This window comes from Triplophysa rosa, linkage group LG21, assembly GCF_024868665.1.
Source record: "Triplophysa rosa linkage group LG21, Trosa_1v2, whole genome shotgun sequence".
In the NCBI taxonomy this organism is placed as follows: domain Eukaryota; kingdom Metazoa; phylum Chordata; class Actinopteri; order Cypriniformes; family Nemacheilidae; genus Triplophysa; species Triplophysa rosa.
In genome coordinates this window covers 1,911,419-1,932,695 of record NC_079910.1, presented here as the reverse complement: position 1 = coordinate 1,932,695, position 21,277 = coordinate 1,911,419, and the positions used below count along the sequence as shown (strand labels likewise).

General features: G+C 39.2%; 1 protein-coding gene across 3 annotated transcripts; it reads left to right on the top strand.

Annotated features, from left to right (window-relative positions):
* The first annotated feature begins 2,231 nt into the window (after positions 1 to 2,231).
* Positions 2,232 to 20,833, top strand: si:dkey-65j6.2 (rho guanine nucleotide exchange factor 40). 3 transcript variants are annotated; one of them, XM_057320081.1, is made up of 25 exons: positions 2,232 to 2,386; positions 5,456 to 5,514; positions 5,603 to 5,800; positions 7,119 to 8,340; positions 8,448 to 8,612; positions 8,973 to 9,096; positions 10,094 to 10,187; positions 10,290 to 10,376; positions 10,471 to 10,587; positions 10,851 to 10,949; positions 11,166 to 11,317; positions 11,682 to 11,820; positions 11,959 to 12,081; positions 12,182 to 12,373; positions 14,215 to 15,005; positions 16,530 to 16,779; positions 16,855 to 16,938; positions 17,021 to 17,245; positions 17,482 to 17,652; positions 17,818 to 17,995; positions 18,312 to 18,428; positions 19,397 to 19,573; positions 19,777 to 19,994; positions 20,081 to 20,139; positions 20,289 to 20,833. In XM_057320081.1, exons 2-24 carry the CDS (start codon positions 5,512 to 5,514, stop codon positions 20,126 to 20,128), a joined length of 4,974 nt encoding a protein of 1,657 aa, XP_057176064.1. In that variant the 5' UTR covers positions 2,232 to 2,386; positions 5,456 to 5,511; the 3' UTR covers positions 20,129 to 20,139; positions 20,289 to 20,833. The 3 variants fall into 3 exon arrangements, with proteins under 3 accessions (XP_057176064.1, XP_057176063.1, XP_057176065.1); XM_057320080.1 differs by lacking the exon at positions 5,456 to 5,514; XM_057320082.1 differs by lacking the exons at positions 5,456 to 5,514; positions 19,777 to 19,994; positions 20,081 to 20,139; positions 20,289 to 20,833 and adding an exon at positions 19,110 to 19,153 and having other exon boundaries at positions 19,397 to 19,514.
* The last annotated feature ends 444 nt before the right edge of the window (positions 20,834 to 21,277 follow it).

The window sequence follows — 21,277 nt, the reverse complement described above, 5'->3', positions numbered from 1 at the left end:
CTTATTTATGGAACACAATTATTCGCAACATTTATAAAACTTTACCTCATCCGCTAACATGATTTCTCGTTCCCGTCTGATTGATGGCCATCAGCGGTGGAGTTGAAGACAACAGATCCCATCATTCCACGCTCCTTCACAGCGTCATCAAGCTACGGCATTGTTGTTGTTTTGATCGTGCGCCCTCTAGCGGCCATTTTTACAAACTGCACCTTTAAGTTTACTGAAATAGATAATGTTACTTAAATTCAACTTAATCCAGTTACGTGGAACCTGTTGACATAAAAGATTAATTAAGTTGAGCATGTCATTTTTTTGAGTGTACATTTGATGAGAAATGTTTGAGTTCATATTGAGATCTTCAATAATATCGACTTTTGATCGCAGACTTGACAAATCTGAGCTCAGTTTGACACATTGTTGACATCTCTTCTGAAACTAATGACAGAGACATTTGTGAGATTTCTGACTCTTTCTCGCAGGAAATATCCATTTAATCTCACTGATTCATCTGTGATTTTTCCTTATGTACAGTAATGCCTTTAACACAAGAAAACTACTGATCTATGCAATTTAAGCTGTTATTCTGAAAATGTCATTATACATTGGTATTTAATTCCACTTGTTTCCTGTTGTCTGTGTGTGTTGAAACAGTCTGTGTATCAGTTTAATACACACGAGAGCGAGCCCGGCCCAGTTAATAGCTGCTATCTTTGACTGCTATTTATCTAATGACTCTCTGGAGATCAGCAGTCTCTTACTCTGCACGTCGAGAGATTACACCGCAAACGTCTTGAGTTAAAATCAAAAAGCCTTTTCTGCAGCGTCTGTGTGGCTTTTGTGGTTAACTTTGCATCTCTGATCTTTTATTGTTGCTGTCCAGAAGTTGATATAAAGAGCAAGCGGCTTGTCTTTACTGTGTATTTGTCAGTGATGTAAGTGGTTGTGATGTATCTCTGTGGTCATCTCGTGTGGTTTAGTCTACAGTATATGGCCGTCTGTGGTCAGCTGTTATCTGAGCGTTCGGCCATTTGTTCTGTACTTGTAAACCCTTTGACCGCTTGCAGAGACTTAATGAGGTTTTAATGTTTGTTTTGAGGTACAGATTGTTCACTGGCTCTGAATTTTAGACTTCCTCATAATAATAATAATAATAATAATAATAATCTATTGGTCACTTACACTGTGTGTGTTGTTAACTGTGAAAAACCTTAATGTTAATCATCATAAAGCTTCCTGAATGGTTTTTCTTTTTTGCTGCATTTTAGTTTTAGAGTCTTTCGGTTTGGGGGTACTTAAAATGCTTTTAAAAATGTCAAATTTGTTTTGTTAAGTTTTGTATTAAGAAGTGAATTTAGAAGTTGGTGTCATAGTTTGTAAACACTCAAGATAAAATCAAAATCAACCCCTTTTACTGTACCCAAAACTGAAAATTCTGTCATCATTTACTCACTTTTGAGTTTTTACCAAATGTGTATAAATGTGTTCGGTCTGCTGAACACGGAGAAAGATATTTGGAATAATGCTTATAACCAAACAGATCTTAACACCCATCGACTACCATGACTACCAAAAAAACAAGGGTAGTCAAAAGTGCCCCAGAATTGTTTGTTGTCCGAAGTCATTTCTCCTACTATGGGATGGGAGTCAATCTCTCTCTCTCTCTCTCTCTCTCTCTCTCTCTCTCTCTCTCTCTCTCTCTCTCTCGCTCTCTCTCTGCTCTCGTCTCTATCTTCTCTCTCTCTCTTCTCTCTTCTCTCTCTCTCTCTCTCTCTCTCTCTCTCTCTCCTCTCTCTCTCTCTTCTCTCTCTTCTTCTCTCTCTCCTCCTCTCTCTCTCCTTCTTCTCTCTCTCCTCTCTTCTCTCTCTCCCTCTCTCTCTCTCTCTCTCTCTCTTCTCTCTCCTCCTCTCTCTCTCTTCTCTCTTTCTCTCTCTCTCTCTCTCTCCTTCTCTCTCTCTCTCTCTCTCTCTCTCTCCTCTTCTCCCGCCACCTCGCTCTCTCGCTCTATTCTTCTCTTCTTCATCTCTCCTCTCGTCTCTCGGTCTCGTGTTCTTTCGCTTCCTCCTCTCTCCTCCTCTTCTCTCTATTCCCCCTCCTCTGTCTCTCTCTTCCTCGCTCTCTCTTCCCTGCCTTTCTCTCTCTCTCTCTCTCTCTCTCTCTCTCTCTCTCTCTCTCTCTCTATAAACTGTTTTGTCGTCAGTGGACAGCCCTCTTTCACAGTCAGACATGCTTCGAGACAGACAGACAGAAAATGACAGATAGAGGAATCCTGTGGATTTGAGTTGGACAGAATGGACGGATTATTTTCAGTCAGACGTTCTTGTGGAATGGACTTCAGCGTGACGTTGAAGTTTGACAGGAGAACTGTTGTGCCGTGGCTAAAATGGTACCGTAACTCTTGTTCTGTATCCACAGCTCTGCCTTTGTTTATTAATCCTGTTAATGATTATAAATTGTGATTTATAACCACACGTTCTGTCATTTAGGGGCAGTTTCCCGGACAGGGATTAATTTAAACCAGGACTAGGCCTTAGTTAAATCAGGATATTTAAGTCATTTTTTAAAACATAATTTACAAAAAACATTAATGGTGTACGTCTTGAGACAAAACAATCACACTTATATATTTTAAGATATGTCATTGCAAGTTGTTTTTGATCAAGAAACTTCTAACAATTAAGTAAGTCTGGGACTAAGCTTAAACCCTGTCCGGGAAACCGCCCCATAGTCATGTAAATATGTGTACCAAAAAGTTTAACACAAAAGTGACTTTCTTAGACGAAGCACAATTTTTATGTTGAACTTACTCTCTGTGTGTGGTTTTAAGGAACATATGTGATTGGCAATAGATCAGTGAACAGGTTCATTTACATGTCCTGTGACCCGAGTGTCATACAGGAGATCAACGAACCAGTAGGTTTGAAAATGAATGTTTTAATGTGCTAAGGCTTTAGTGAACTCAGACTTGAATGTTTATTAATGTGATCTGGACGCATCCCTCAGACGGTTAACATTGTGTTTTACAGTAATAAACAAAGGAAACAGTGATTTCCTCATAACGTTCACAGGATGAGCTCTTAGATGCTGTGTCAAATAATACAAAGATTAAAATCACACACATCTCATGTGTGTTTGTGTGTTAGATTTTCTGCTTTACAAACACACACTTCAAAGTGCTTTTTGGAAAATATTGTGAATTTGATCAGAAGAACACTAACAGATGCATAGAGACCCACATAAAATATACTAATCTATATATTTTTCTAAACGTTTTCTCAGTGTTTGGTTTAAGGTTTGGGGTTAGAACGTGTACAAAATATGTAAATACAATGTGTTGTAAACCTGCGTTGAGAGAGAGAGAGACTGGACACTATAGGACTGTGCAGGTTGAATCACACACGCACTCTTCAGGTAGTCATGTGATTTGACGGATGGTTGTTGGGGTCAGAGGTCATTCCGAGATCACTGTTCATGTATTTCAGCAGGATATGAGGATCAGTCAGAAATACACATACTGAAAGCAGAGGATCTGATATCACAGACGGAACATGTCAAACCACGGCAGGAGTTTCTGTAAATCACGTTGACCTGACCATTGAAGTTTTATTGTGTACTTTAGTCCTTGAGAATCTAGTACTTTTTATAAAACATGTTAGTTCCGTTTCAGTTTCAATCTGCTTTGTAATAGAATGTGGGTTTGACCGTTTATGAACTTTAAAACAAGACCAACAACTGTATTGGAAAACAAAGGCAAAACTGACGTGAGTGTCCTGTGCCATCCCTAACATGTCTTTAAATGTAAAACCCTGTGAATTGAGGTGTGTGTGTGTGTGTGTGTGCGTGTGCGTGCGTGCGTGCGTGCGTGCGTGTGTGTGTGTGTGTGCTGAAGCCCACCGGACAATAGGAATGTCCATTAACCCTGTGGACCCTCGTTGAACAGCTAAATCCAGATGAGACTCAATGAGACGGTCTGAGCCTGAAGGTCAGAGAAGAACTCTTTGAATCTGAAACCCCTTCAGATCCCCACAGACCGTCTCAGGACCAGCTGTCTGTCTGTCTGTCTGTCTGTCTGCTACTGTTTTATTTGTGTGTTCAGGAGAGCTCATCTATCATTTTGAAGGGTTTGAGTCCTGCAGCGCCAGGGTTGATAGTTTATTCTGGTTAATAATGCTAGACACACTGAAAAAAATATTATGTGCCTTAGTAGATTTTATGAAAAGAAATTATTAAAATATACTTAATATAATTATGTTTCTGTTTTTAACCAAAAAAACGAGTTAAAATAACGTAAAAATCTTGGGAATTAAATCTACTAATTTTGGTTGTTAAGATTTTAATTATTTTGTTTGAAGAAATAGTTAAGCAACTCCAACTCAATTTCAATTATGTTAAACCCATTTTAATTGGTCAAATTAACTTTACTTATTTATTTTGTGTCGAGACTCCATAAATCATTTTTGTAGATATAACTACCTTGGCAGATGATCTGTAGTTCCAACCATGCTTTGTATCTGACTGCTTTAGGAGATAAATATTCAATATTAACCGTCATTTTATGTGTTTTTCAGTAAAAAGAAAGACTTGTTCGTGTTTTTTGTTGATTTATCTTTGAGATTTAGGAGAGTTTGGGTATTTTATGTTAAAACCATTTTTTAAGTGCTTACCGTTGTTCAGACGAGCAGTGCTTGTGTTTTAACATAAACTAAATGTATTTAATAAGTAGAAATTTACTTAATTCTGGTTAGTAAGTTGTACTAGAATTGATTTTAAAAAACTTGAAGTAAACTATGAAGTAAAATCTACAAGTTATTTATCAGTGCACTTTTAAAATTGGTGAATATGGTATTTTATTGTAAACTGCATATCTAGCAGAAGATTTTATTTTTGCTGATCTGGATTTGGTTATTATATCAGAATATCAGACGTGTTGTTATGAATCAGGATGTCTCTGTGAGCAGTCATTTTTCCTGGATTATTTAACCTCTCTTAGTTTATTTGGCTAAAGAATTTCATGACTTCCAAACCCATTTCAATTTGCTCACAGTTTTCAGCGTTTTTGTCCGGTTCTGTGTGTGTAAGACCCTTGTCAGTTTCACAACCACCTGCTAAACACAATGATTTATGGCACACCGCCTCTTTGTTGTTGTTTTCCTGTCGAGTTTGTTTTGAATGCCATGTTTTGCTTTCCAATTCTGTTTGAATTCTGAACGCTGCATGGGTATAGATTATCCACGTCAAATGAAATCTAGATATTATATAGTGGATGACTTTTAAAGTATTTTGTATGTATCGACCAGGATGCTAAAATGCTGGCATCTCAGGTTCAAGCTCTTATTTTATAGACAGCAAGTCAAATGTTTTCCAAAGCTAAAATGATCCTAATTCAGGATAGTTTTGAACCACGTGAAAGCATGTCAGAAGAGAATGTTATTGCTCTTACTTTTTCTCGTCTCAGGAGATTTGATGGAGTTCACCGTTTCATTTACTGTAGGCATCTCTTTAATTTGATTGATGGTATATATTATAATAATGGTTATCAATCTACTTAGGTTCAGGTTTTCACACACACTGTTAATGGTGTTTTATTTGTGTGTTTGATCAGAATCCAGACTCATTGGACGTGTCTATTCAGACCTGTCTGCGTGTCCTGTACTCACCGTTTGAGGTCACGGCCCCCACTGTCCTCGACCAGCTCTTCCAGGTCATTGATGGTCGTTACCATGGCGACGCCCTCCAGTGTCTGACTGACTTCCTGATCCCTGCCAGACATCTGCTGGAGGCCGTACAGCAGGCGGCCTGTGTGAGTGTGAGAAGAAACATGACAAATCATAACACACACTTCAAATCAGACTCGATCTCTCACACTATTAAACCAAAATATTCTGCTAAAAGAGTTCTGACCTTAAATATGATTTCAATCCATTTATTACAATATTATATTACAGTATTATAACAATACACTCAGCTTGTGACTCGATGCAATCACATATAATCTCAATATTTTAAACAAAATTTAAAAAATATATTTCTTTTCTTTTCCTAAACATGTACAATATTCAGTACCATTTGTGTACATACAGCTTGTTATAGAATTGACAACCTTCAAGATTTAAAGGGATAGTTCATCCAAAAATGAAAAACCTGTATAAATGACTTTGTTCCAATGAACACAGAGAAAGATATTTGTAAGAATGTTAGCAATTTTCAGTTCTGGGACATCATCCACCACAGTAGGAAAAAATATTGTATTTTTTTGTTCTGTCGAACACATAATGAGATATTTTGAAGAATTTAGAAAACCAAAGAGTTCTGGGGCACCTTTGAGTACCATTTAATTCTTCCTACTATGGTAGTTAACGATGTCCCGGAACCCAACATGACTGACATTCTTCCAAATATCTTTATTTGTGTTCATCAGAACAAAGTCATTTATACAGGTATGAAATTACATGAGCGTGAGTAAATGATGACAGAATGTTTCTAAATGAATAAAAATAGATCTGTTAGAGAAAAATAAAAGTAAATTTTAACATAAAATTAAAATGAGGAATAATGAAAGCTCGACTTTAAGAGAGAACTTCGTAAAGCAGTTCTCTAGACTGAAGTATCTCATGTCAATGACGGATGACTCGAGCAGTCGTCCGTGAGATGTTCTTCAGGAGCTCTGACACTGTCATTATGGGATGTCTTTACATCAATATTCAGTTAATGAGCCGTTGAAGGTTTATAGCTTTATTTAATTGTTTGCAGATCGTCGCTGTTTTTCCAAAGCCTCAGATGTCCAAATTCACAGTTTCTCAGGAAATGAAAAAACGCTGTACTTTTTAAACGATTAAATACTGTGTTGACAAAGTTGACAAGCACTTTTTAACACTTTTGATTGGTTAGATGTTTGCAAAACCCAGCGACAAACATGAAGGGTGAATAATAATAATGATTTATGGCAAAAGATATAACTAATAAAATATGGAGATACGAGGTTTCAGACGGACAGCAGCAATTTATTTGAAAAAGCTTGTATCTTATTTAACTTATCTTTAAATCTGTCAATTATCTGTGATAAATGTATTGACATTTGTCGTTTTTTTATTTGATTTGTGCATGTTTGTCCCGAACAGGCACCGTATTCCGAGAGGGTTTTCTGCTGTGCCGGCTGGCCGTTGTGTTTACACGAGCGTGTCGTGATCCATCTTGCTCCCATCAACCCTTTGCTGCTCAGACCGGGAGATTTCTTCCTGCAGGTAGTGCCCTTCGGGAACCAGGCAGCTCAGATCGTGATCCAAAGCCTCCTGGAGGAGGAGGAACGTGAACTAGAGGAGACCCCCATACACGAGACCTCGTACACCAGCATCTTCACAGAGAACTGGCTTAATGAGCTCAACGCCGGGAGACATGGAACACCTCTCACTCGCTGCGTTCTCAAAACCCAGCGGGGTGTAGTCAAGGTTCCTTGGGAGGAGGTGGCCAACCCTGAATTTGAGGAGACGACTCGGAGCATGGCCTTCGCTGCTCCTTCAAACCAAACGGATTCGAGTTTGCGCTGCCCCCAGGGTCCATCCGCCAGCACTTTTACTTACTCCGTCGAGACTAGGATTCGGCCCGCGAAGGATGGAATAGCCGTGTCCTTACGACTGGTGGACAGCAGCAGAGACGGTGAAATGGATCCAGCTCAGTCCGGGATGAGACCGGTGGGTTGGGTGTCTCCAAACACGTGGGACAGCAGAAGTACAAGCCGTTTTGTTGGCAATCGTGATGATCTTGCCAAAGAAGCCCAAGGGACATGGTCTCAACCTCTCACTCCTCTGCTAAGATCAAACCGAGCAGGTTCTGGCGGTGACCGGACGGCGTGCGTAAGGACCGTGAGATTCGCGGAAGACCCCTGTACACCCTGCATGCAGAGGAAACACGGAAAAGGGACCAAAGTCCAAGAATGTCGGTATAGAAAGTCCTACACGGAGAAACCCATCAACTCTCCGAGAGGACCAGAACTTTCATATGAACCTCTGACCGACCACAGAAACCTTCAGAAACCTGCCTGGGAAACTCCAGCGTCCTGCAGCACGTCAGAAATGTGCCAGCAGAGCAACAGCGGTAATTTCTCCAGCCGAGAATGGACTCAGGATCTTTCTCAAGACAGCAGTAAAGAAACGGTCAGTTTTCCTCCACCTGTGGTCGGGACGTCTGAGAAATGTCACATTGTTATTCAAGGACAAATAAATGATGTGGACAGAAACAGCTACTTGGAAATGATTCCACGGCTTCGTGTGGTGCCGGGGAGGAAAGCCATGACGTTTGGACTCGTGTCTCCAAAGGTGAACAGAAGACAACTGCTGAAGCAAGGTTTGCAAGACCTAAATTTGATATGTGTAACATAAATGATTAACATGTGATCATGGTCATTTTTTTATATATACAAGATTGTTTTTAACATGTATGTCTGTTTGTAGATGATCCTAAGGACTCCGAAATGTCCTCCTCTTTTGGACCACAGATCTCCAACATCTCAGCGCAGAATAACATACACAATAACCTGGAGAGTTCGGCATCCACATCCACACCATCTCCTCTTAAAGCTGATGCTCTCCTTTATTTAGGAATTGCCTGTCTCACAGGTAAAAAATGTTTTCTAATGATCAGTCAAACTTGCTCAAACTGATTTTGCCAGACGAGAGTCTAAACAAACACACATTAACTGTAAACCTATCCTTCAAATCTGATTGGTTAACTGGAATGTTGACCAATGAATGAACCTGAAATATCTCTCTCACTTGACAAAATGTTTAAAATCCATCAGCTTTTTAAAGCAACTCCAAGAAATCTATCAAGAAATGCTTTTTTTTCACAATAACACCAAAAGGATTCTATTGATACATTGTTTAATGAACTCTGACTGCAGACAGTATTAAGGAAAGCAGTAGACAGTATTTATGTACAGACCCGAGTCACGATCTAACATGTAATCTGTTGACCAGGCGGTCAGGACCGATCAGGAAGAGCCGTATTGGAGATGAATGGAGATCATCAGGTCTGGAGTTCTGCACTGATCTCAAGTCAGGAGCTCTGTAAATTATTACTGTACCTCCACATCATCAGCAGGTACACCACACCCCATCCAAACAATCTACTTTCTGTGATATATTCACTTATATCCTGTCAAATGTCTACAACGTTAAATGTGAATCGATCAGGAACAGTGTTGGGTCAGTTACTCTGAAAAAGTAATTAGTTACTAGTTACTAATTACATATTCAATCGTGTAATTAGATTATTGTACAAATGACTCTCTCCAAAAAGCATTTAATTACTTCTTACTAATTACTTTCTAATCTTTTCTACATCAACCTTGATTAGTTAAGTGATTCAAGGATAGACATGAAACATGAAACACTTATTTAAATCATTCAAATAAATAATCAATAACTACATAAATCATTCTTATTAACTGACCAAAGTATATACAAATGTGAGAAGGACACATTAAAGCATACATTTTAAAGTTTTGATGTCATTTCCACTATTGAATATATTACACACTATTTAGTTCAATTACATCAGAAGTAACTGTAATTTAATTACAGAGTAATCCCTTACTTTACTTTTTCAAGGGGAAAGTAATTAAATTACAGTAACTAATTACTTAGTAACTAGTTACACCCAACACTGATCAGGAATCAGGTTTGTTTATGTAGCTCAACTGGTGCAACATCATGCTAGTCGAGTCTGCGTTTGTCCAATCAGTAGCAAGCATTTTGAGAGGCGTCTTCACCATTCAGAGACACCGTACAAACGAGCCCCAAAACGAAAAACCACATATGAACATTTCGAACTGTATGTGCAAATACCTTTACTATTTCTATGTGTTAATAAAATGATCACTATAACTAAATATTACTAAACCAACATGCTAATGCTCACCCTTCATGTTTATCTATTTTGAAAACGTTTGTGCAATGAAATGTATGAAAAAATGTTGTGGACAGTGTTTCATTATTTATCACTACATTGTTTCTTCTATTTACTGAAAAGTAGTGGTTTTAAAGATACAAAGTTTCTACCTGACAGCGACAAACTGTTACATTATACATGTTTTTAGGAAAGAGATGAAAGATGATGGCATGACGATAGTGTTTGATGCACGGACGACACCGCTTCACCCAGAGTTGATCAAAGCTCTGCCGATGGTCCAGGTGAGTACAAACACATCTCAAGTAGAATCTGTGTGCGCACACCTTTAATCTTTTTTCCTGTTGTGTTAACCTCATTTGTGCGTTTGAATCTCTTGTTCACAGGAGATCAATCCTCACGCTGTGCATTGGGTTCTACTTCTGCTTGATAAAGACAGCGGCTACATCCACGAGAAAAGACCCCCTGTAACGGTCAGAAACTGTTTGTTCTTCTACTAAAATAAATGTGACCTAAATATTTCAATGAATGCAACAAAAAACCGACTGTGATCTCAACCCCGTGCAGATGGAAACTGTGAGCTCACTCAAAGCTCTTTATAAACTTGTGGACGTCCATCAGCTGTCTGCGGCCCTACAGGGATCTTTACCTTACAATCACACTCACTGGATAGAAATCCATCAGGTGTGATCATGTCGAGAGCTTTTCCAAGCGCATTAATCTTTCTGACGTATCTTCATATTGTCCAACTGCAGTTGGTGTTGTAATAAAATAAAATGCTTTTCTAACATCTGAGGTCGCACCAAAGTCATGGATTTAATTCCCATCGATTCCCATGTAATGTAATATAAGATATAGCTTGAATGCATTGTGTGTCGCTTTGGATAAAAGCACCTGTCAAATGTGTAAATGTAACCGTAGAATAATAAACGGCGTCTGCTTTACAGAAACTGTATCCGTTCGTATCAGACCTGCGGGACGCGTCGGCTCTGCTAACAGAAGCCATCAAGAAACTAGAAGGCGTTCATAAAATTGACACAGTGCAGGTAATTGTTCTGATTTCATCTGCTCTTCTTCAGTCGAACATTAACTTCTGTCAGATGGGGAGGAGATAAAAGAAAACCTGCTGCCCTCATTCAGAGGCAGTGCAGAGAGCACTTACATAATGACAGTGAGCAAATCATCGTGTGTGTGTGTGCGTGTGTGCGTGTGTGTGTGTGTGTGCGTGTGTGTGTGCGTGTGTGTGTGCGTGTGTCAATCAGGATGTGCAGCAATGCATTCTGGAACAGAGAGCGCTGATGAAGAATGTGCTTGAGGACACCCGATTGGTTGCCCTGCAAAGGGGAGGCGGGGCCATGCTGGCAAGGCTGAGATGGGAAACTGATATTAGGTCATCACACAGCGAGCACAGCTGGTAACCACACACACACACGTCATGTCATTTACTACACGCACACACACACACACACTAAACATGCACTCTGTCAGTCTCTACACACACAAACACACCATCAGATTACATGATTGAGCAATTATACCAACTTACATCACTTTAAACACGTGATTGCATTTGACCAAGAAGTATATTTACATTTAACACAATTATTTTGAAATACAGTGTTTTCAAGTTTACAGCCCGATGTGACAAATGTCATCACCACAATATTATCAGGATTTGTTTGATCCAAATGTGTGCATGAATTTTTTCTATTCAATTGTAATTCTTTTCATGATGAAGTGTTTGTAGTGTTTTACAGTACTGCACATCTCACCTGCAGTGAGGCGATAGACACAGTCACTCATCTGTATAATGCGATGGAGGAACACGTGCATGTGCTCGCCAGGAAATCCAACATGTCTTTGCAACACCTGGACTTCCTGTTACAGCTCCGAGACATGGAGAGCAGATTCACCACGGTACCATCACACACCTGCAATATACACCACAGTGACCAAAACCATCTAAACATTTCTCTGTCTCTCTCTCTCTCTCTCTCTCTCTCTCTCTCTCTCTCGTCTGTCTGTCTGTCTGTCTGTCTGTCTGTCTGTCTGTAGATGAAGGAATGGTTTGACACAGAAGGAGAGGAGCGTCTCCAGCAGGCTGAGACTGTGGATGAGTCCAGTGATAAAATCCAGCAAACACTGCAGAGCTTCAAAGCTTTCCTCACTGAAGCAAACGTGTGTTTAAACAATGATTGACATCTCTCACCGTCCAATGACTGTCACAGGAATTACTTAGCTTTTTCTGATTTTCTCTGATTGTTTGATGAAATATTAGGAGCGTAAGCATCAGGCTATGATGTTAGTGTCAGACGCAGAGAACCTGAAGGGGCCAAACTATCCCGAGACGGAGGTGTTTCACAGAATGGTGTCCACCTTTAAATCCAGCCTCAATGACTTTCTGACGCGAGCTGAACTGTGTTGTGAAGAGCTCGGCACCATGGTTTACATCTGCCACTTCTGCGAGAGGGTACGACCTAAAGATATGATTTACTTGTGTATAAGTCTTTAAAAGAAGACGAACTTCTGAAACCTGTATGTGCTTACGCTGTTATGTTACGACTTTGATCATACAGGTGATGTATATACAGTCGCATCACTACAGAACTGAAACACGTTGTCAGATTTGACATTTTGAACTCTCAGACTGGCATTTGAACAGTGAGTGCTGTTCACACATGACCTGTGATCCCAGTAATGACTGTAGGGTTATGTGTTTGTGTGTATGAATGATTGATTGACAGCAAATAACATCGCGGTTATGGTGTTGATATCTGATATTGCAGATGGGAGTGTGCTGCCTCCTAGTGGCCTCTTACATGAACTGCTTAAAATATTAAATCAATCGTCAATAAACACAACTACCTAATTTCAGTAAACAAGCTTAAGGTGGGGATGGACAATAGGTCTTTTTCAATCTGAAAATGATATTATAAATAGGTGTGAGTACATAAGAGTTTATATATGAAGAGATAACTCTGTTTTTAACATTTTTGAAAAATCATGTTTTTTTATTGTGCATTCCAATTAAAATCAGTCAAACTGCAGTTGGTTTGCTTTGATTTAAGCCATAATAACTCAAAAAAATACAGCTAACTAAACACAACAAAACACATAAAAATATGGTAACATAATAAAAAACATGATTTTTGAGTTTTTTTGGAACCCAACTCTTCATATATACCTGTATTAAAAAATGGAGTTCCTGTGACTTTCTGGAGCATTGTATTAGTGGGGTAAAGGATTAAAATACTAATAAAATATAATCAATCCAGTGTTGGTTCAACAAGAACAAACCCAAGTGCTTGGGTAAATTAACCAAGGAAATGTTTATATTTGACCCAACATTAGGTTCAAACAACTAGCAAAGGTTGTGTAACTCAATGGCAGGGTTTGTCCCTTTTTGACCCAACACTGGGTTGAAAATAACATTTTTACCGTTTACTTACACTGTAAAACTTTGCTGTAGTTTTGCAGCAGGTTTGGCAGTAGATTTACTGATCTACTTACTGTAGATTTAATTACTGCGTAATACTACTTTCCTATTAGTACCGTTTTCAATTACTTTAATCAAAATTAAAACACTTTGACATTTGAGATTCAAAATGAGCAAGAAGAGACTGGCATTAGCACATCAACATTTTTCCTACGCATTTTTGTCTTGTTTTCTAGTAAAAAAACGTCTTAAATTACGATACATTTACATAACAAGAAAAGTGACCTAAGATATTTAGTCTTGTTTTATGAAAGAGAAATATATAAACTAGGTAAGGTTATGCTTAAAACGAAATTGTAAATGAAATCTACAGTAAGTTACTGGCAAACCTGCTGCGAAATTACAGCAAAGTTTTACATTTGACATTATAAAGACATATTATTAGCATTTACAGGCCTAAACTGTGTGTTATCTAACTTTGTTTTGTTTTATATTAATACACGTTATCAAACATTTATCAAAACTTTTGTAGGCATTATTTAATGCTGCAAAATATGTCTTTGCTTAATTACTAAAGTTTTTCTGTTGAAATGAATTCTGCAAAGGCTTTACATTTCCTCTTTGAAGGCTTATGATGCACTTTAACTTTTATGCTAAATTAAAGCATTAGTGTTCAACACACTCCATCAGCAGTATTTTTATGCGAGTATTGATCTTTGAAAATATTAATACAAATGGAATAAAAATGTCCTTCTACTTTTATCCAAAGCCACCTACAAGAGTGAGGAAAACGAGCCATGACATTTTAAAACATGTGTTAAAAACGTACTTTCTCATGTAATGATGCTTCAAACTAACCCCATAAATGTTTTCAGGCTTCCGCCGTGGCCAGTGACTGTCGGCGGTTTTTGGAGCAAGAACAATTTTGTTGCTCTTCGGATCAAGCGAGCTGGACTCATCTTCAGACGTACCTGCAGAGGTTAGATGAGTTCTCTGCCGAGCACTTTCAGGACGTGAGAGAGCAGGCGTGCTGTCTGTCCACTCGCAGGGCTCTGCAGGTGTGGGACGCCGCCTGGATTCACTATCAGGAGGTCAGACAACAGCTGGACGACAAACTGATGCTTCTAGAAGCCCAGCACCTTTCTACCCTCACAGTCACGCCTGATGGACATCACTCCGATTGGCTGCCAGGTGAGAGGGCGGAGCCTGAATCACCTGCAGAAGCACCTGTAGCGTGCGAGCGTGACCCGCCGGTGTTTGAGAGGTCAGAGAGCCGGGCGAGTCGAGCGAGGGACAGCATTCACGGCACCGTCAGCTGCTTCAACTTCAGGTCCGAACACAAAAGCAGGAAAGTGTCCAAATCTGGGCACAGTGCGAAGGAGAATCCTGCGGATTGTGTTCAGAGAGGCAAACATCAGAGACCCATCGCAGGGTCGGGGACGGTGGGCTGCCAGTGGTTTCCATGGCAACATGCAGGAAACAAAAAGAGCAGCAAAGGTTCCGGCGGTGCTGAGCGCCGAATCCCAGATGCACCGCTCTCACAGAATCAGCAGCAGGTCACGCAGCGGTACCCGGACTCGCCCTGTGAGGAGACAGAAGGAGGTCAGGAAGTGTGTCCGTTTGGAGAAAACACATCGTCCACTTCAGAGAGCCCCAGCCGAACCACGTGAGTTATACAGCGTTATTCTCACGACCTTAACACTTCAATTCATGACATCACACGAAAAATATCACGGCTTTCTTTTCATGATCCCTTCAAATTCAGAAGAATAAAATCCAACGTTCTGTCTGACATACAGAAATCCTACATTAAAGAAGTTAAATGTGTTGACTTCAGATTATACACTTCATTTATAACTAGTCGTGATAAAGAACTAGTCTAAATGTTTGTGTATGCCATTTTTTTCTCCGTCCAAAAGCTTTCGGTAAATAAGGAGTTACCGCAGGAAAAAAACCAATAGTTTAATTAGATTTTATATACATATCTAGGATTTATTAATGCCTTACAAAAAGTTCTGTGCCTATCAAATGATGCACTGACGATGAACTTGTACTTGAATCTATGTACCATGATCGTACCATGTGTGATATTATGGTATTAATATGGCAGAAAAACACTGTAATACCGCAGTACTTTTTAAATGGACTCTGTCACAGATGATATTTCTTTCAAATGAAGAAATGTTAGAAATACTAAGTCTCAACATACTGTATTTCCCTTAGACTCCACAAAACAACAATAAGAGCCCAAAAGGAACATTTGTTGCACTTTCCTAGCTCAGGACATTTCAATTTAACTTTCAACTTAAAATGATCAAACGTTTCTCCTAAAATTGCCTAGAAGAAATAAAAACAGAAATCGTTGAAATTCATGAAGAGTCTGGAGGTGTGAAATGAATGTGGATTGTAGAGGTAAAATAATCTGGATTTAAGTCAGTTTGATGAGAATGTTTGAGTTCATATTGAGGTCTTCAATAATATTGACCTTTGATTGCACACTTGACAAATCTGAGCTCAGTTTGACACATCGTTGACATCTTTCCTGAAACTCTAATGACAGCAGTGTTGGGTGTAACTAGTTACTAAGTAATTAGTTACTGTAATTTAATTACTTTTCACTTGAAAAAGTAAAGTAAGGGATTACTCTTATTTTTTCTGTAATTTAATTACAGTTACTTTTGATGTAATTAAACTAAATACTTTGTGTAATATATGTGTGTGCAATAGTGGAATTGACATCAAAATTCAAAGTCTAATTTTAAAATCTGTGCTTTAATGTATAATTCTCACATTTGTAATACTTTGCTCAGTTAATAAGAGTACTTTATGTAGTTTATATTATTTATTTGAATGAATTAAAAGAGCCGTTTCATGTCTATCCTTCAATCACTTAGCAAATCAAGGTTGATGTAGGATGTAGAAAGTAATTAGTAATAAGTAACTAAATACTTTTTGGAGAGAGTAATTTGTACAGTAATCTAATTACACTATTGAATATGTAATTAGTAACTAGTAATTAATTACTTTTTCAGAGTATCTTACCCAACACTGAATGACAGACACATTTGTGAGATTTCTGACTCTTTTTCTCTATCTGAGACACAGATTTCATCTTACTGATGTCAGAAATAATCGAGATGTTAAAGAGATCTCATCTGTGATTTTTCTTATGGAATGATTTTGACGTCAGGAAGTCGCGCCGCATCATAGAGGAGCTTCTGCTGACGGAGGTGGAGTACGTGCGCTCTCTGGGCTATATTTTGACTCATTACTTCCCCCTGCTGGCCCGACCTGAAGTCCCTCAGGACCTGCGCGGTCAGCGCGGGCGCATCTTCGGTAACCTGGAGAAACTCTACGAATTCCACAGTCAGAACTTCCAGCAGGACCTGGAGGCGTGTCGAGCTGAACCTCTGAGAGTCGGCCGCTGTTTCCTCAATCACGTAAGACAGTGATTTTCATCGTACCGCTTTTGCTTGAATATCACACGAATGTCGTTTCACGTTGTGTTCAAACAGAGAGAGAGTTTTGGACTCTATGCTCTTTACAGCAAGAACAAACCTCAGTCTGACGCTCTTATCCAGCATCACAAATACTTCAAGGTGAGAAGTCCTCTGCGCAAAAGAGAGTTTAAATGTCCATCTTTAAAGAAATATTCAGTCTACTGGATCTTCTCGTTCTCAGCGGAAACAGATGGAGTTGGGTGACAGTATGGATCTGTCCTCCTATCTGCTGAAGCCGGTTCAGAGGATCAGTAAATACAGTCTCCTGCTTCAGGAGGTCCTGGAGGACTGTGTGTCCGATCAGAGCGAGGAGAGACAGGAGATCCAAGCAGCTGTAGACGTGGTCCGGTTTCAGCTGCGACACGGAAATGATCTGCTCACCATGGACGCCATCAGAGACTGCGATGTTAGTCGTGATGTGAAATTCAACCTATATATGACTCTTTCTTCAGTGGAGCACAAAAGAAGATATTTTGAGAAATGTGTCGTTTGGTTACCAACATTCTTCAAAATATCTTTTTTCGTGTCCTGCAGGAGTAAGAAAGTCATACAGGTTGCACATGACACGAGAGTGAATAAATGACGAAAGAGTTTTCATTTTTGTTTAAGCATGTATTTATATTTTTGTATCTTTTTGCACAGCTTAATTTGAACGAACAGGGCCAGCTGATCCGTCAAGATGAATTCTGGGTGATTTTCCGCAAGAAACGCTCTCTCCGGCGTGTCTTCCTCTTTCAAGACGTCATTCTCTTCACCAAGACCAAAAAAAATGAACGTGGGGATGATGTGTATGTTTACAAACTCTCTATCAAGGTACACTTAATTCTTCTTTTAGCCCATCTGGTCCATGTTTGTTGAAGTGTGCAATTTTATGATATTTCGATGACATTTATTTTATCATGCAATTTTTGTGAGATTTATTTCACTGCATGAAAATCACGTATTTGTTCAACATTCAACATTTGTTTTCTTCTGTAGACCTGTGAGATCGGCATGACGCAGTCATGTGGACAGAGAGGACTGTGTTTTGAGATCTGGTTCAGGAGAAGACGATCACAGGACACGTACATCCTACAAGCGCCTGCACGAGAACTCAAAGAGGCCTGGACGAGAGACCTGGGACAAATACTGTGGGAACAAGCGCTGAAGAGCCGAGGTCAGCGAGAAAGGGTTTATTTCCCCTTATGTGTTTGTAAATCAATCTGTATGTGACTCTTTCTTCAGTGGAACACAAAAGAAGATATTTTGAGAAATGTCTTTGTGTTCATATATTGGAAGTCAAGGGGGTTCGGTGTTGTGTGTTTACCAAAGTTATGTCAAATATCTGCTTTTGTGTTCTGCATGAAATCACATAAGGGTGAATAAATGATGAAAGAACTTGGGTTTATCCGTAATGTCATATGTGAAGCGAATGACCTATATGTCTGTGTTGAATCTGTGTTTTGTTGAATCTATTAATGTGCACGTTTCAGAGTTGAGAAGACAGGAGCGAGTGTTTATGGGAATGGGCTGGAAACCGAGTGTAGACATTCAGTCCGATAATGCAGCCAATAACAATCACGCCATGAACGGTGACATCACAGGAAGAGGTATTTATCAACCAAACAGTGACATCTGCGATACTAATAATTTCTCTTTCTCATAGTCATTTACAATGTGCTGTAGGATTAAATAATACAAATTAAGAGTGTGCAATCGGTAAGAAAGGTGGGCTGGACATGTTATGTAATTCCCACGCATAGATAAGATCGAGCCGATAGACAAAGCAAATAATCATCATCATCATCATTAACATAATCCAAATGACTCCGTACGTTGCATATCCATGGCAATATATGTGCTAAATTCAAATATGGCGGCATGTCAATAATGTTGAGTCTCATTGGTTGTATATTTCATCATGAGACAGTTAAGAACCAATGAGAATCAACCTTATTTGACATTCTAGACACGTTTTTGTTCCAAAAATGATCCTGATAGCACATGTCTGTCTGGGAGACGTTTAATTGATGTCTGCATTTACCTCTGCAAGACGTATTTTTTTAATTGTTTGCAATACGTCTCGGAGATGTCTCCGGTCAGATGTCATATAGACATCTAGAAGATGTCTGTAAGGTGTTTAGGATTAGAATGTATGTAAAACAGACTTTTCTAAGACGTTTCTCAGATGTCTTCCAGATCTTTAGCAGACATCTCACAGACGTACCTGTGCTTTAGGCCCACAACAATCCCCAACATCTCTATTCTGTCGCTCTCTTCTGTCTCTTCAGGTAGTTTTGGTTGTGCCAGTGGCTCAACTCACAGACTGTGTCAGGTGCGACTTGACTCATAAATGTACGCTTTATGTGTAAACTAATTTGCTATACCGTTGGTGAGCATTAGCTGTAGTGTGATCAGCGCTTAACGCTTGCGTGTTTGTTCCGCCCACTGACAAATCCACCGGCTGGCTTCAGCTTCATCTTAAAATCATTTTACACAGCTGCCTCCTTTCCTATAATACCGATTATCCTCAGGAAAAACGTTTTTTTTCTCACCGGTGTGACTGTTGTTCTAACAGAAACTGTAGGAGTTCTGAAAACGCCCAATCCTCTGGTGTCCAGCCTTCAAAGGGGTGTGGCATTCCCACGGCCAGATTCTATTGGCTCTGGCAGCAGCACGTCAACCGCAGGCAGCTACACGTCATCATCGTCTGGACGGGGCTCCATGTCACCCAGCGCCTTCCTTGGAAAATATGGTATAAAATACAAACTGTTTATGTTTTTAAACACATTCAGTTTCACATTTCACAATTGTGTCACTATTCTGGACCCTAAACAGATTTGTGCTCCCTTTTGCTCATGTGGAAGTGTAATAAAATGATGTGTTTGCTTATTTCGATCAATCTTTTTTCATACAGTACATGTTCTCATCACTTATCTCTTATAATTCTGTTGGCAGATGTGATGGACTGTCACGCAGAAAACAGAGCTCTGTTTAGTTGTCCAGATGGTAATCGTCTCACATTGAGGAGAGCGTCTGTATCTTCATTGGTTCACTCCAGAACTTCAGGTCCGGCGTCTCCGGCTCATGCTCTGAAATACAGCTCACCTGCTCTGTCCAGAAGAAAGATGTCAGCAGGATTCATTCCACTGACAGATGCTCCCAACCCCCTCAAGGTTACATACACCAAATCCTGGTTTCATAATGTCTGTCTGTCCTAAATAATACGAAATATTATGTCTGATCTTCCTTTTTATTGTAGTTTCAGTTTCAAGAGCCAATTCTATCTAAGCTATCTACCAACGTTTAGCCTTGATATTGGTAAGTAAAAGTAAAAGTCTGCAGAAATGTAAAGACTCAAGTAAAGTACATACTTCAAAAAAATACTGTACTTTACTGTATTTTTTACTTTGTTACATTACAACACTGAGGACGTTTTATGGATGACTCTAATGATGCCACATTTTCAGGTCTGCAAACATCTCAACGATGAAGTATCTGACCTCAGGTGTGCCAACAGGAACCCCGACTTACTTTAACATTTGGATACATCTGTTTCTACACTGCATGGGCCAGACAAGATGTCAGCATGTATTGTGAAGAAATGCAATGTTGCAATGGACAAAAAAAGACGAAAATGTCAGACGGACTTAAAGCAACATTTAAAGCATCTTTATTATTAATTGTGTTTAGCAGATGCCTTTTATCTAAAGTCACTCAACTAACTCACAAGACGACTAACTAAAGACAGATGGTCCACATGGAGGTCAAGGACACGGATGTGACTGAGGATCTCTTCAGGGCTGAGATTGTACCAGTACAGTAATTGTCACATTCACATCCCATAATAGAGCCCTTCTTTCTTTCTTTCTTTCTTTCTTTCTTTCTTTTCGCAAGGTTGAAGATATTAAGGTTTTATGAAAAAATATAGAAATATACGTTGCTTAAATAGAATTGCTTGGAACCTTTGTATGAATGTTATGTCATTTTGTGGGGCTTTATACAGCATGTCAAGATACAGTAAATTATCGTTAAATAAAGTATAATATAATCTTATTCTACTGAATGGCATTATTGGAGATAAAAACGGTAAAATTGTGTTATTTAAAAGATTTATAGCAAAAAAGAAATGGTAAAATTACGTATTAACTGTTTTGTATGTGTCAGTCCCATGTCTCATGATGGACACGATAGATGGATAGATCCCATAGATAGATGGTTGTTTTCAACTCATGGCTGGGTCAAAGAGGGACAAACCCAACCGTTGTCTTAAATGAACCTAGAAAATGTCCGTATTTGGTCTGAAACAACCGAGCATAACTGAAACTTAACTGTTGGCTTACAAATTGTCAATTAAAAACAACCCATCATTTTACAGATATAGATAGATATTAATTACCAACTTTGCAGATGGAGGTACACGTGTATATATAGAGTTCACAATTGATGAGCCGCTATG

Bases quoted from the DNA above. Each gene is read 5' to 3' on its own strand.
- si:dkey-65j6.2 (XM_057320080.1), top strand. The intron at 12,082-12,181 runs GTGTGTTTAAAC...ATGAAATATTAG, and splicing joins CTTTCCTCACTGAAGCAAAC to GAGCGTAAGCATCAGGCTAT. The intron at 16,780-16,854 runs GTAAGACAGTGA...GTGTTCAAACAG, and splicing joins GCCGCTGTTTCCTCAATCAC to AGAGAGAGTTTTGGACTCTA.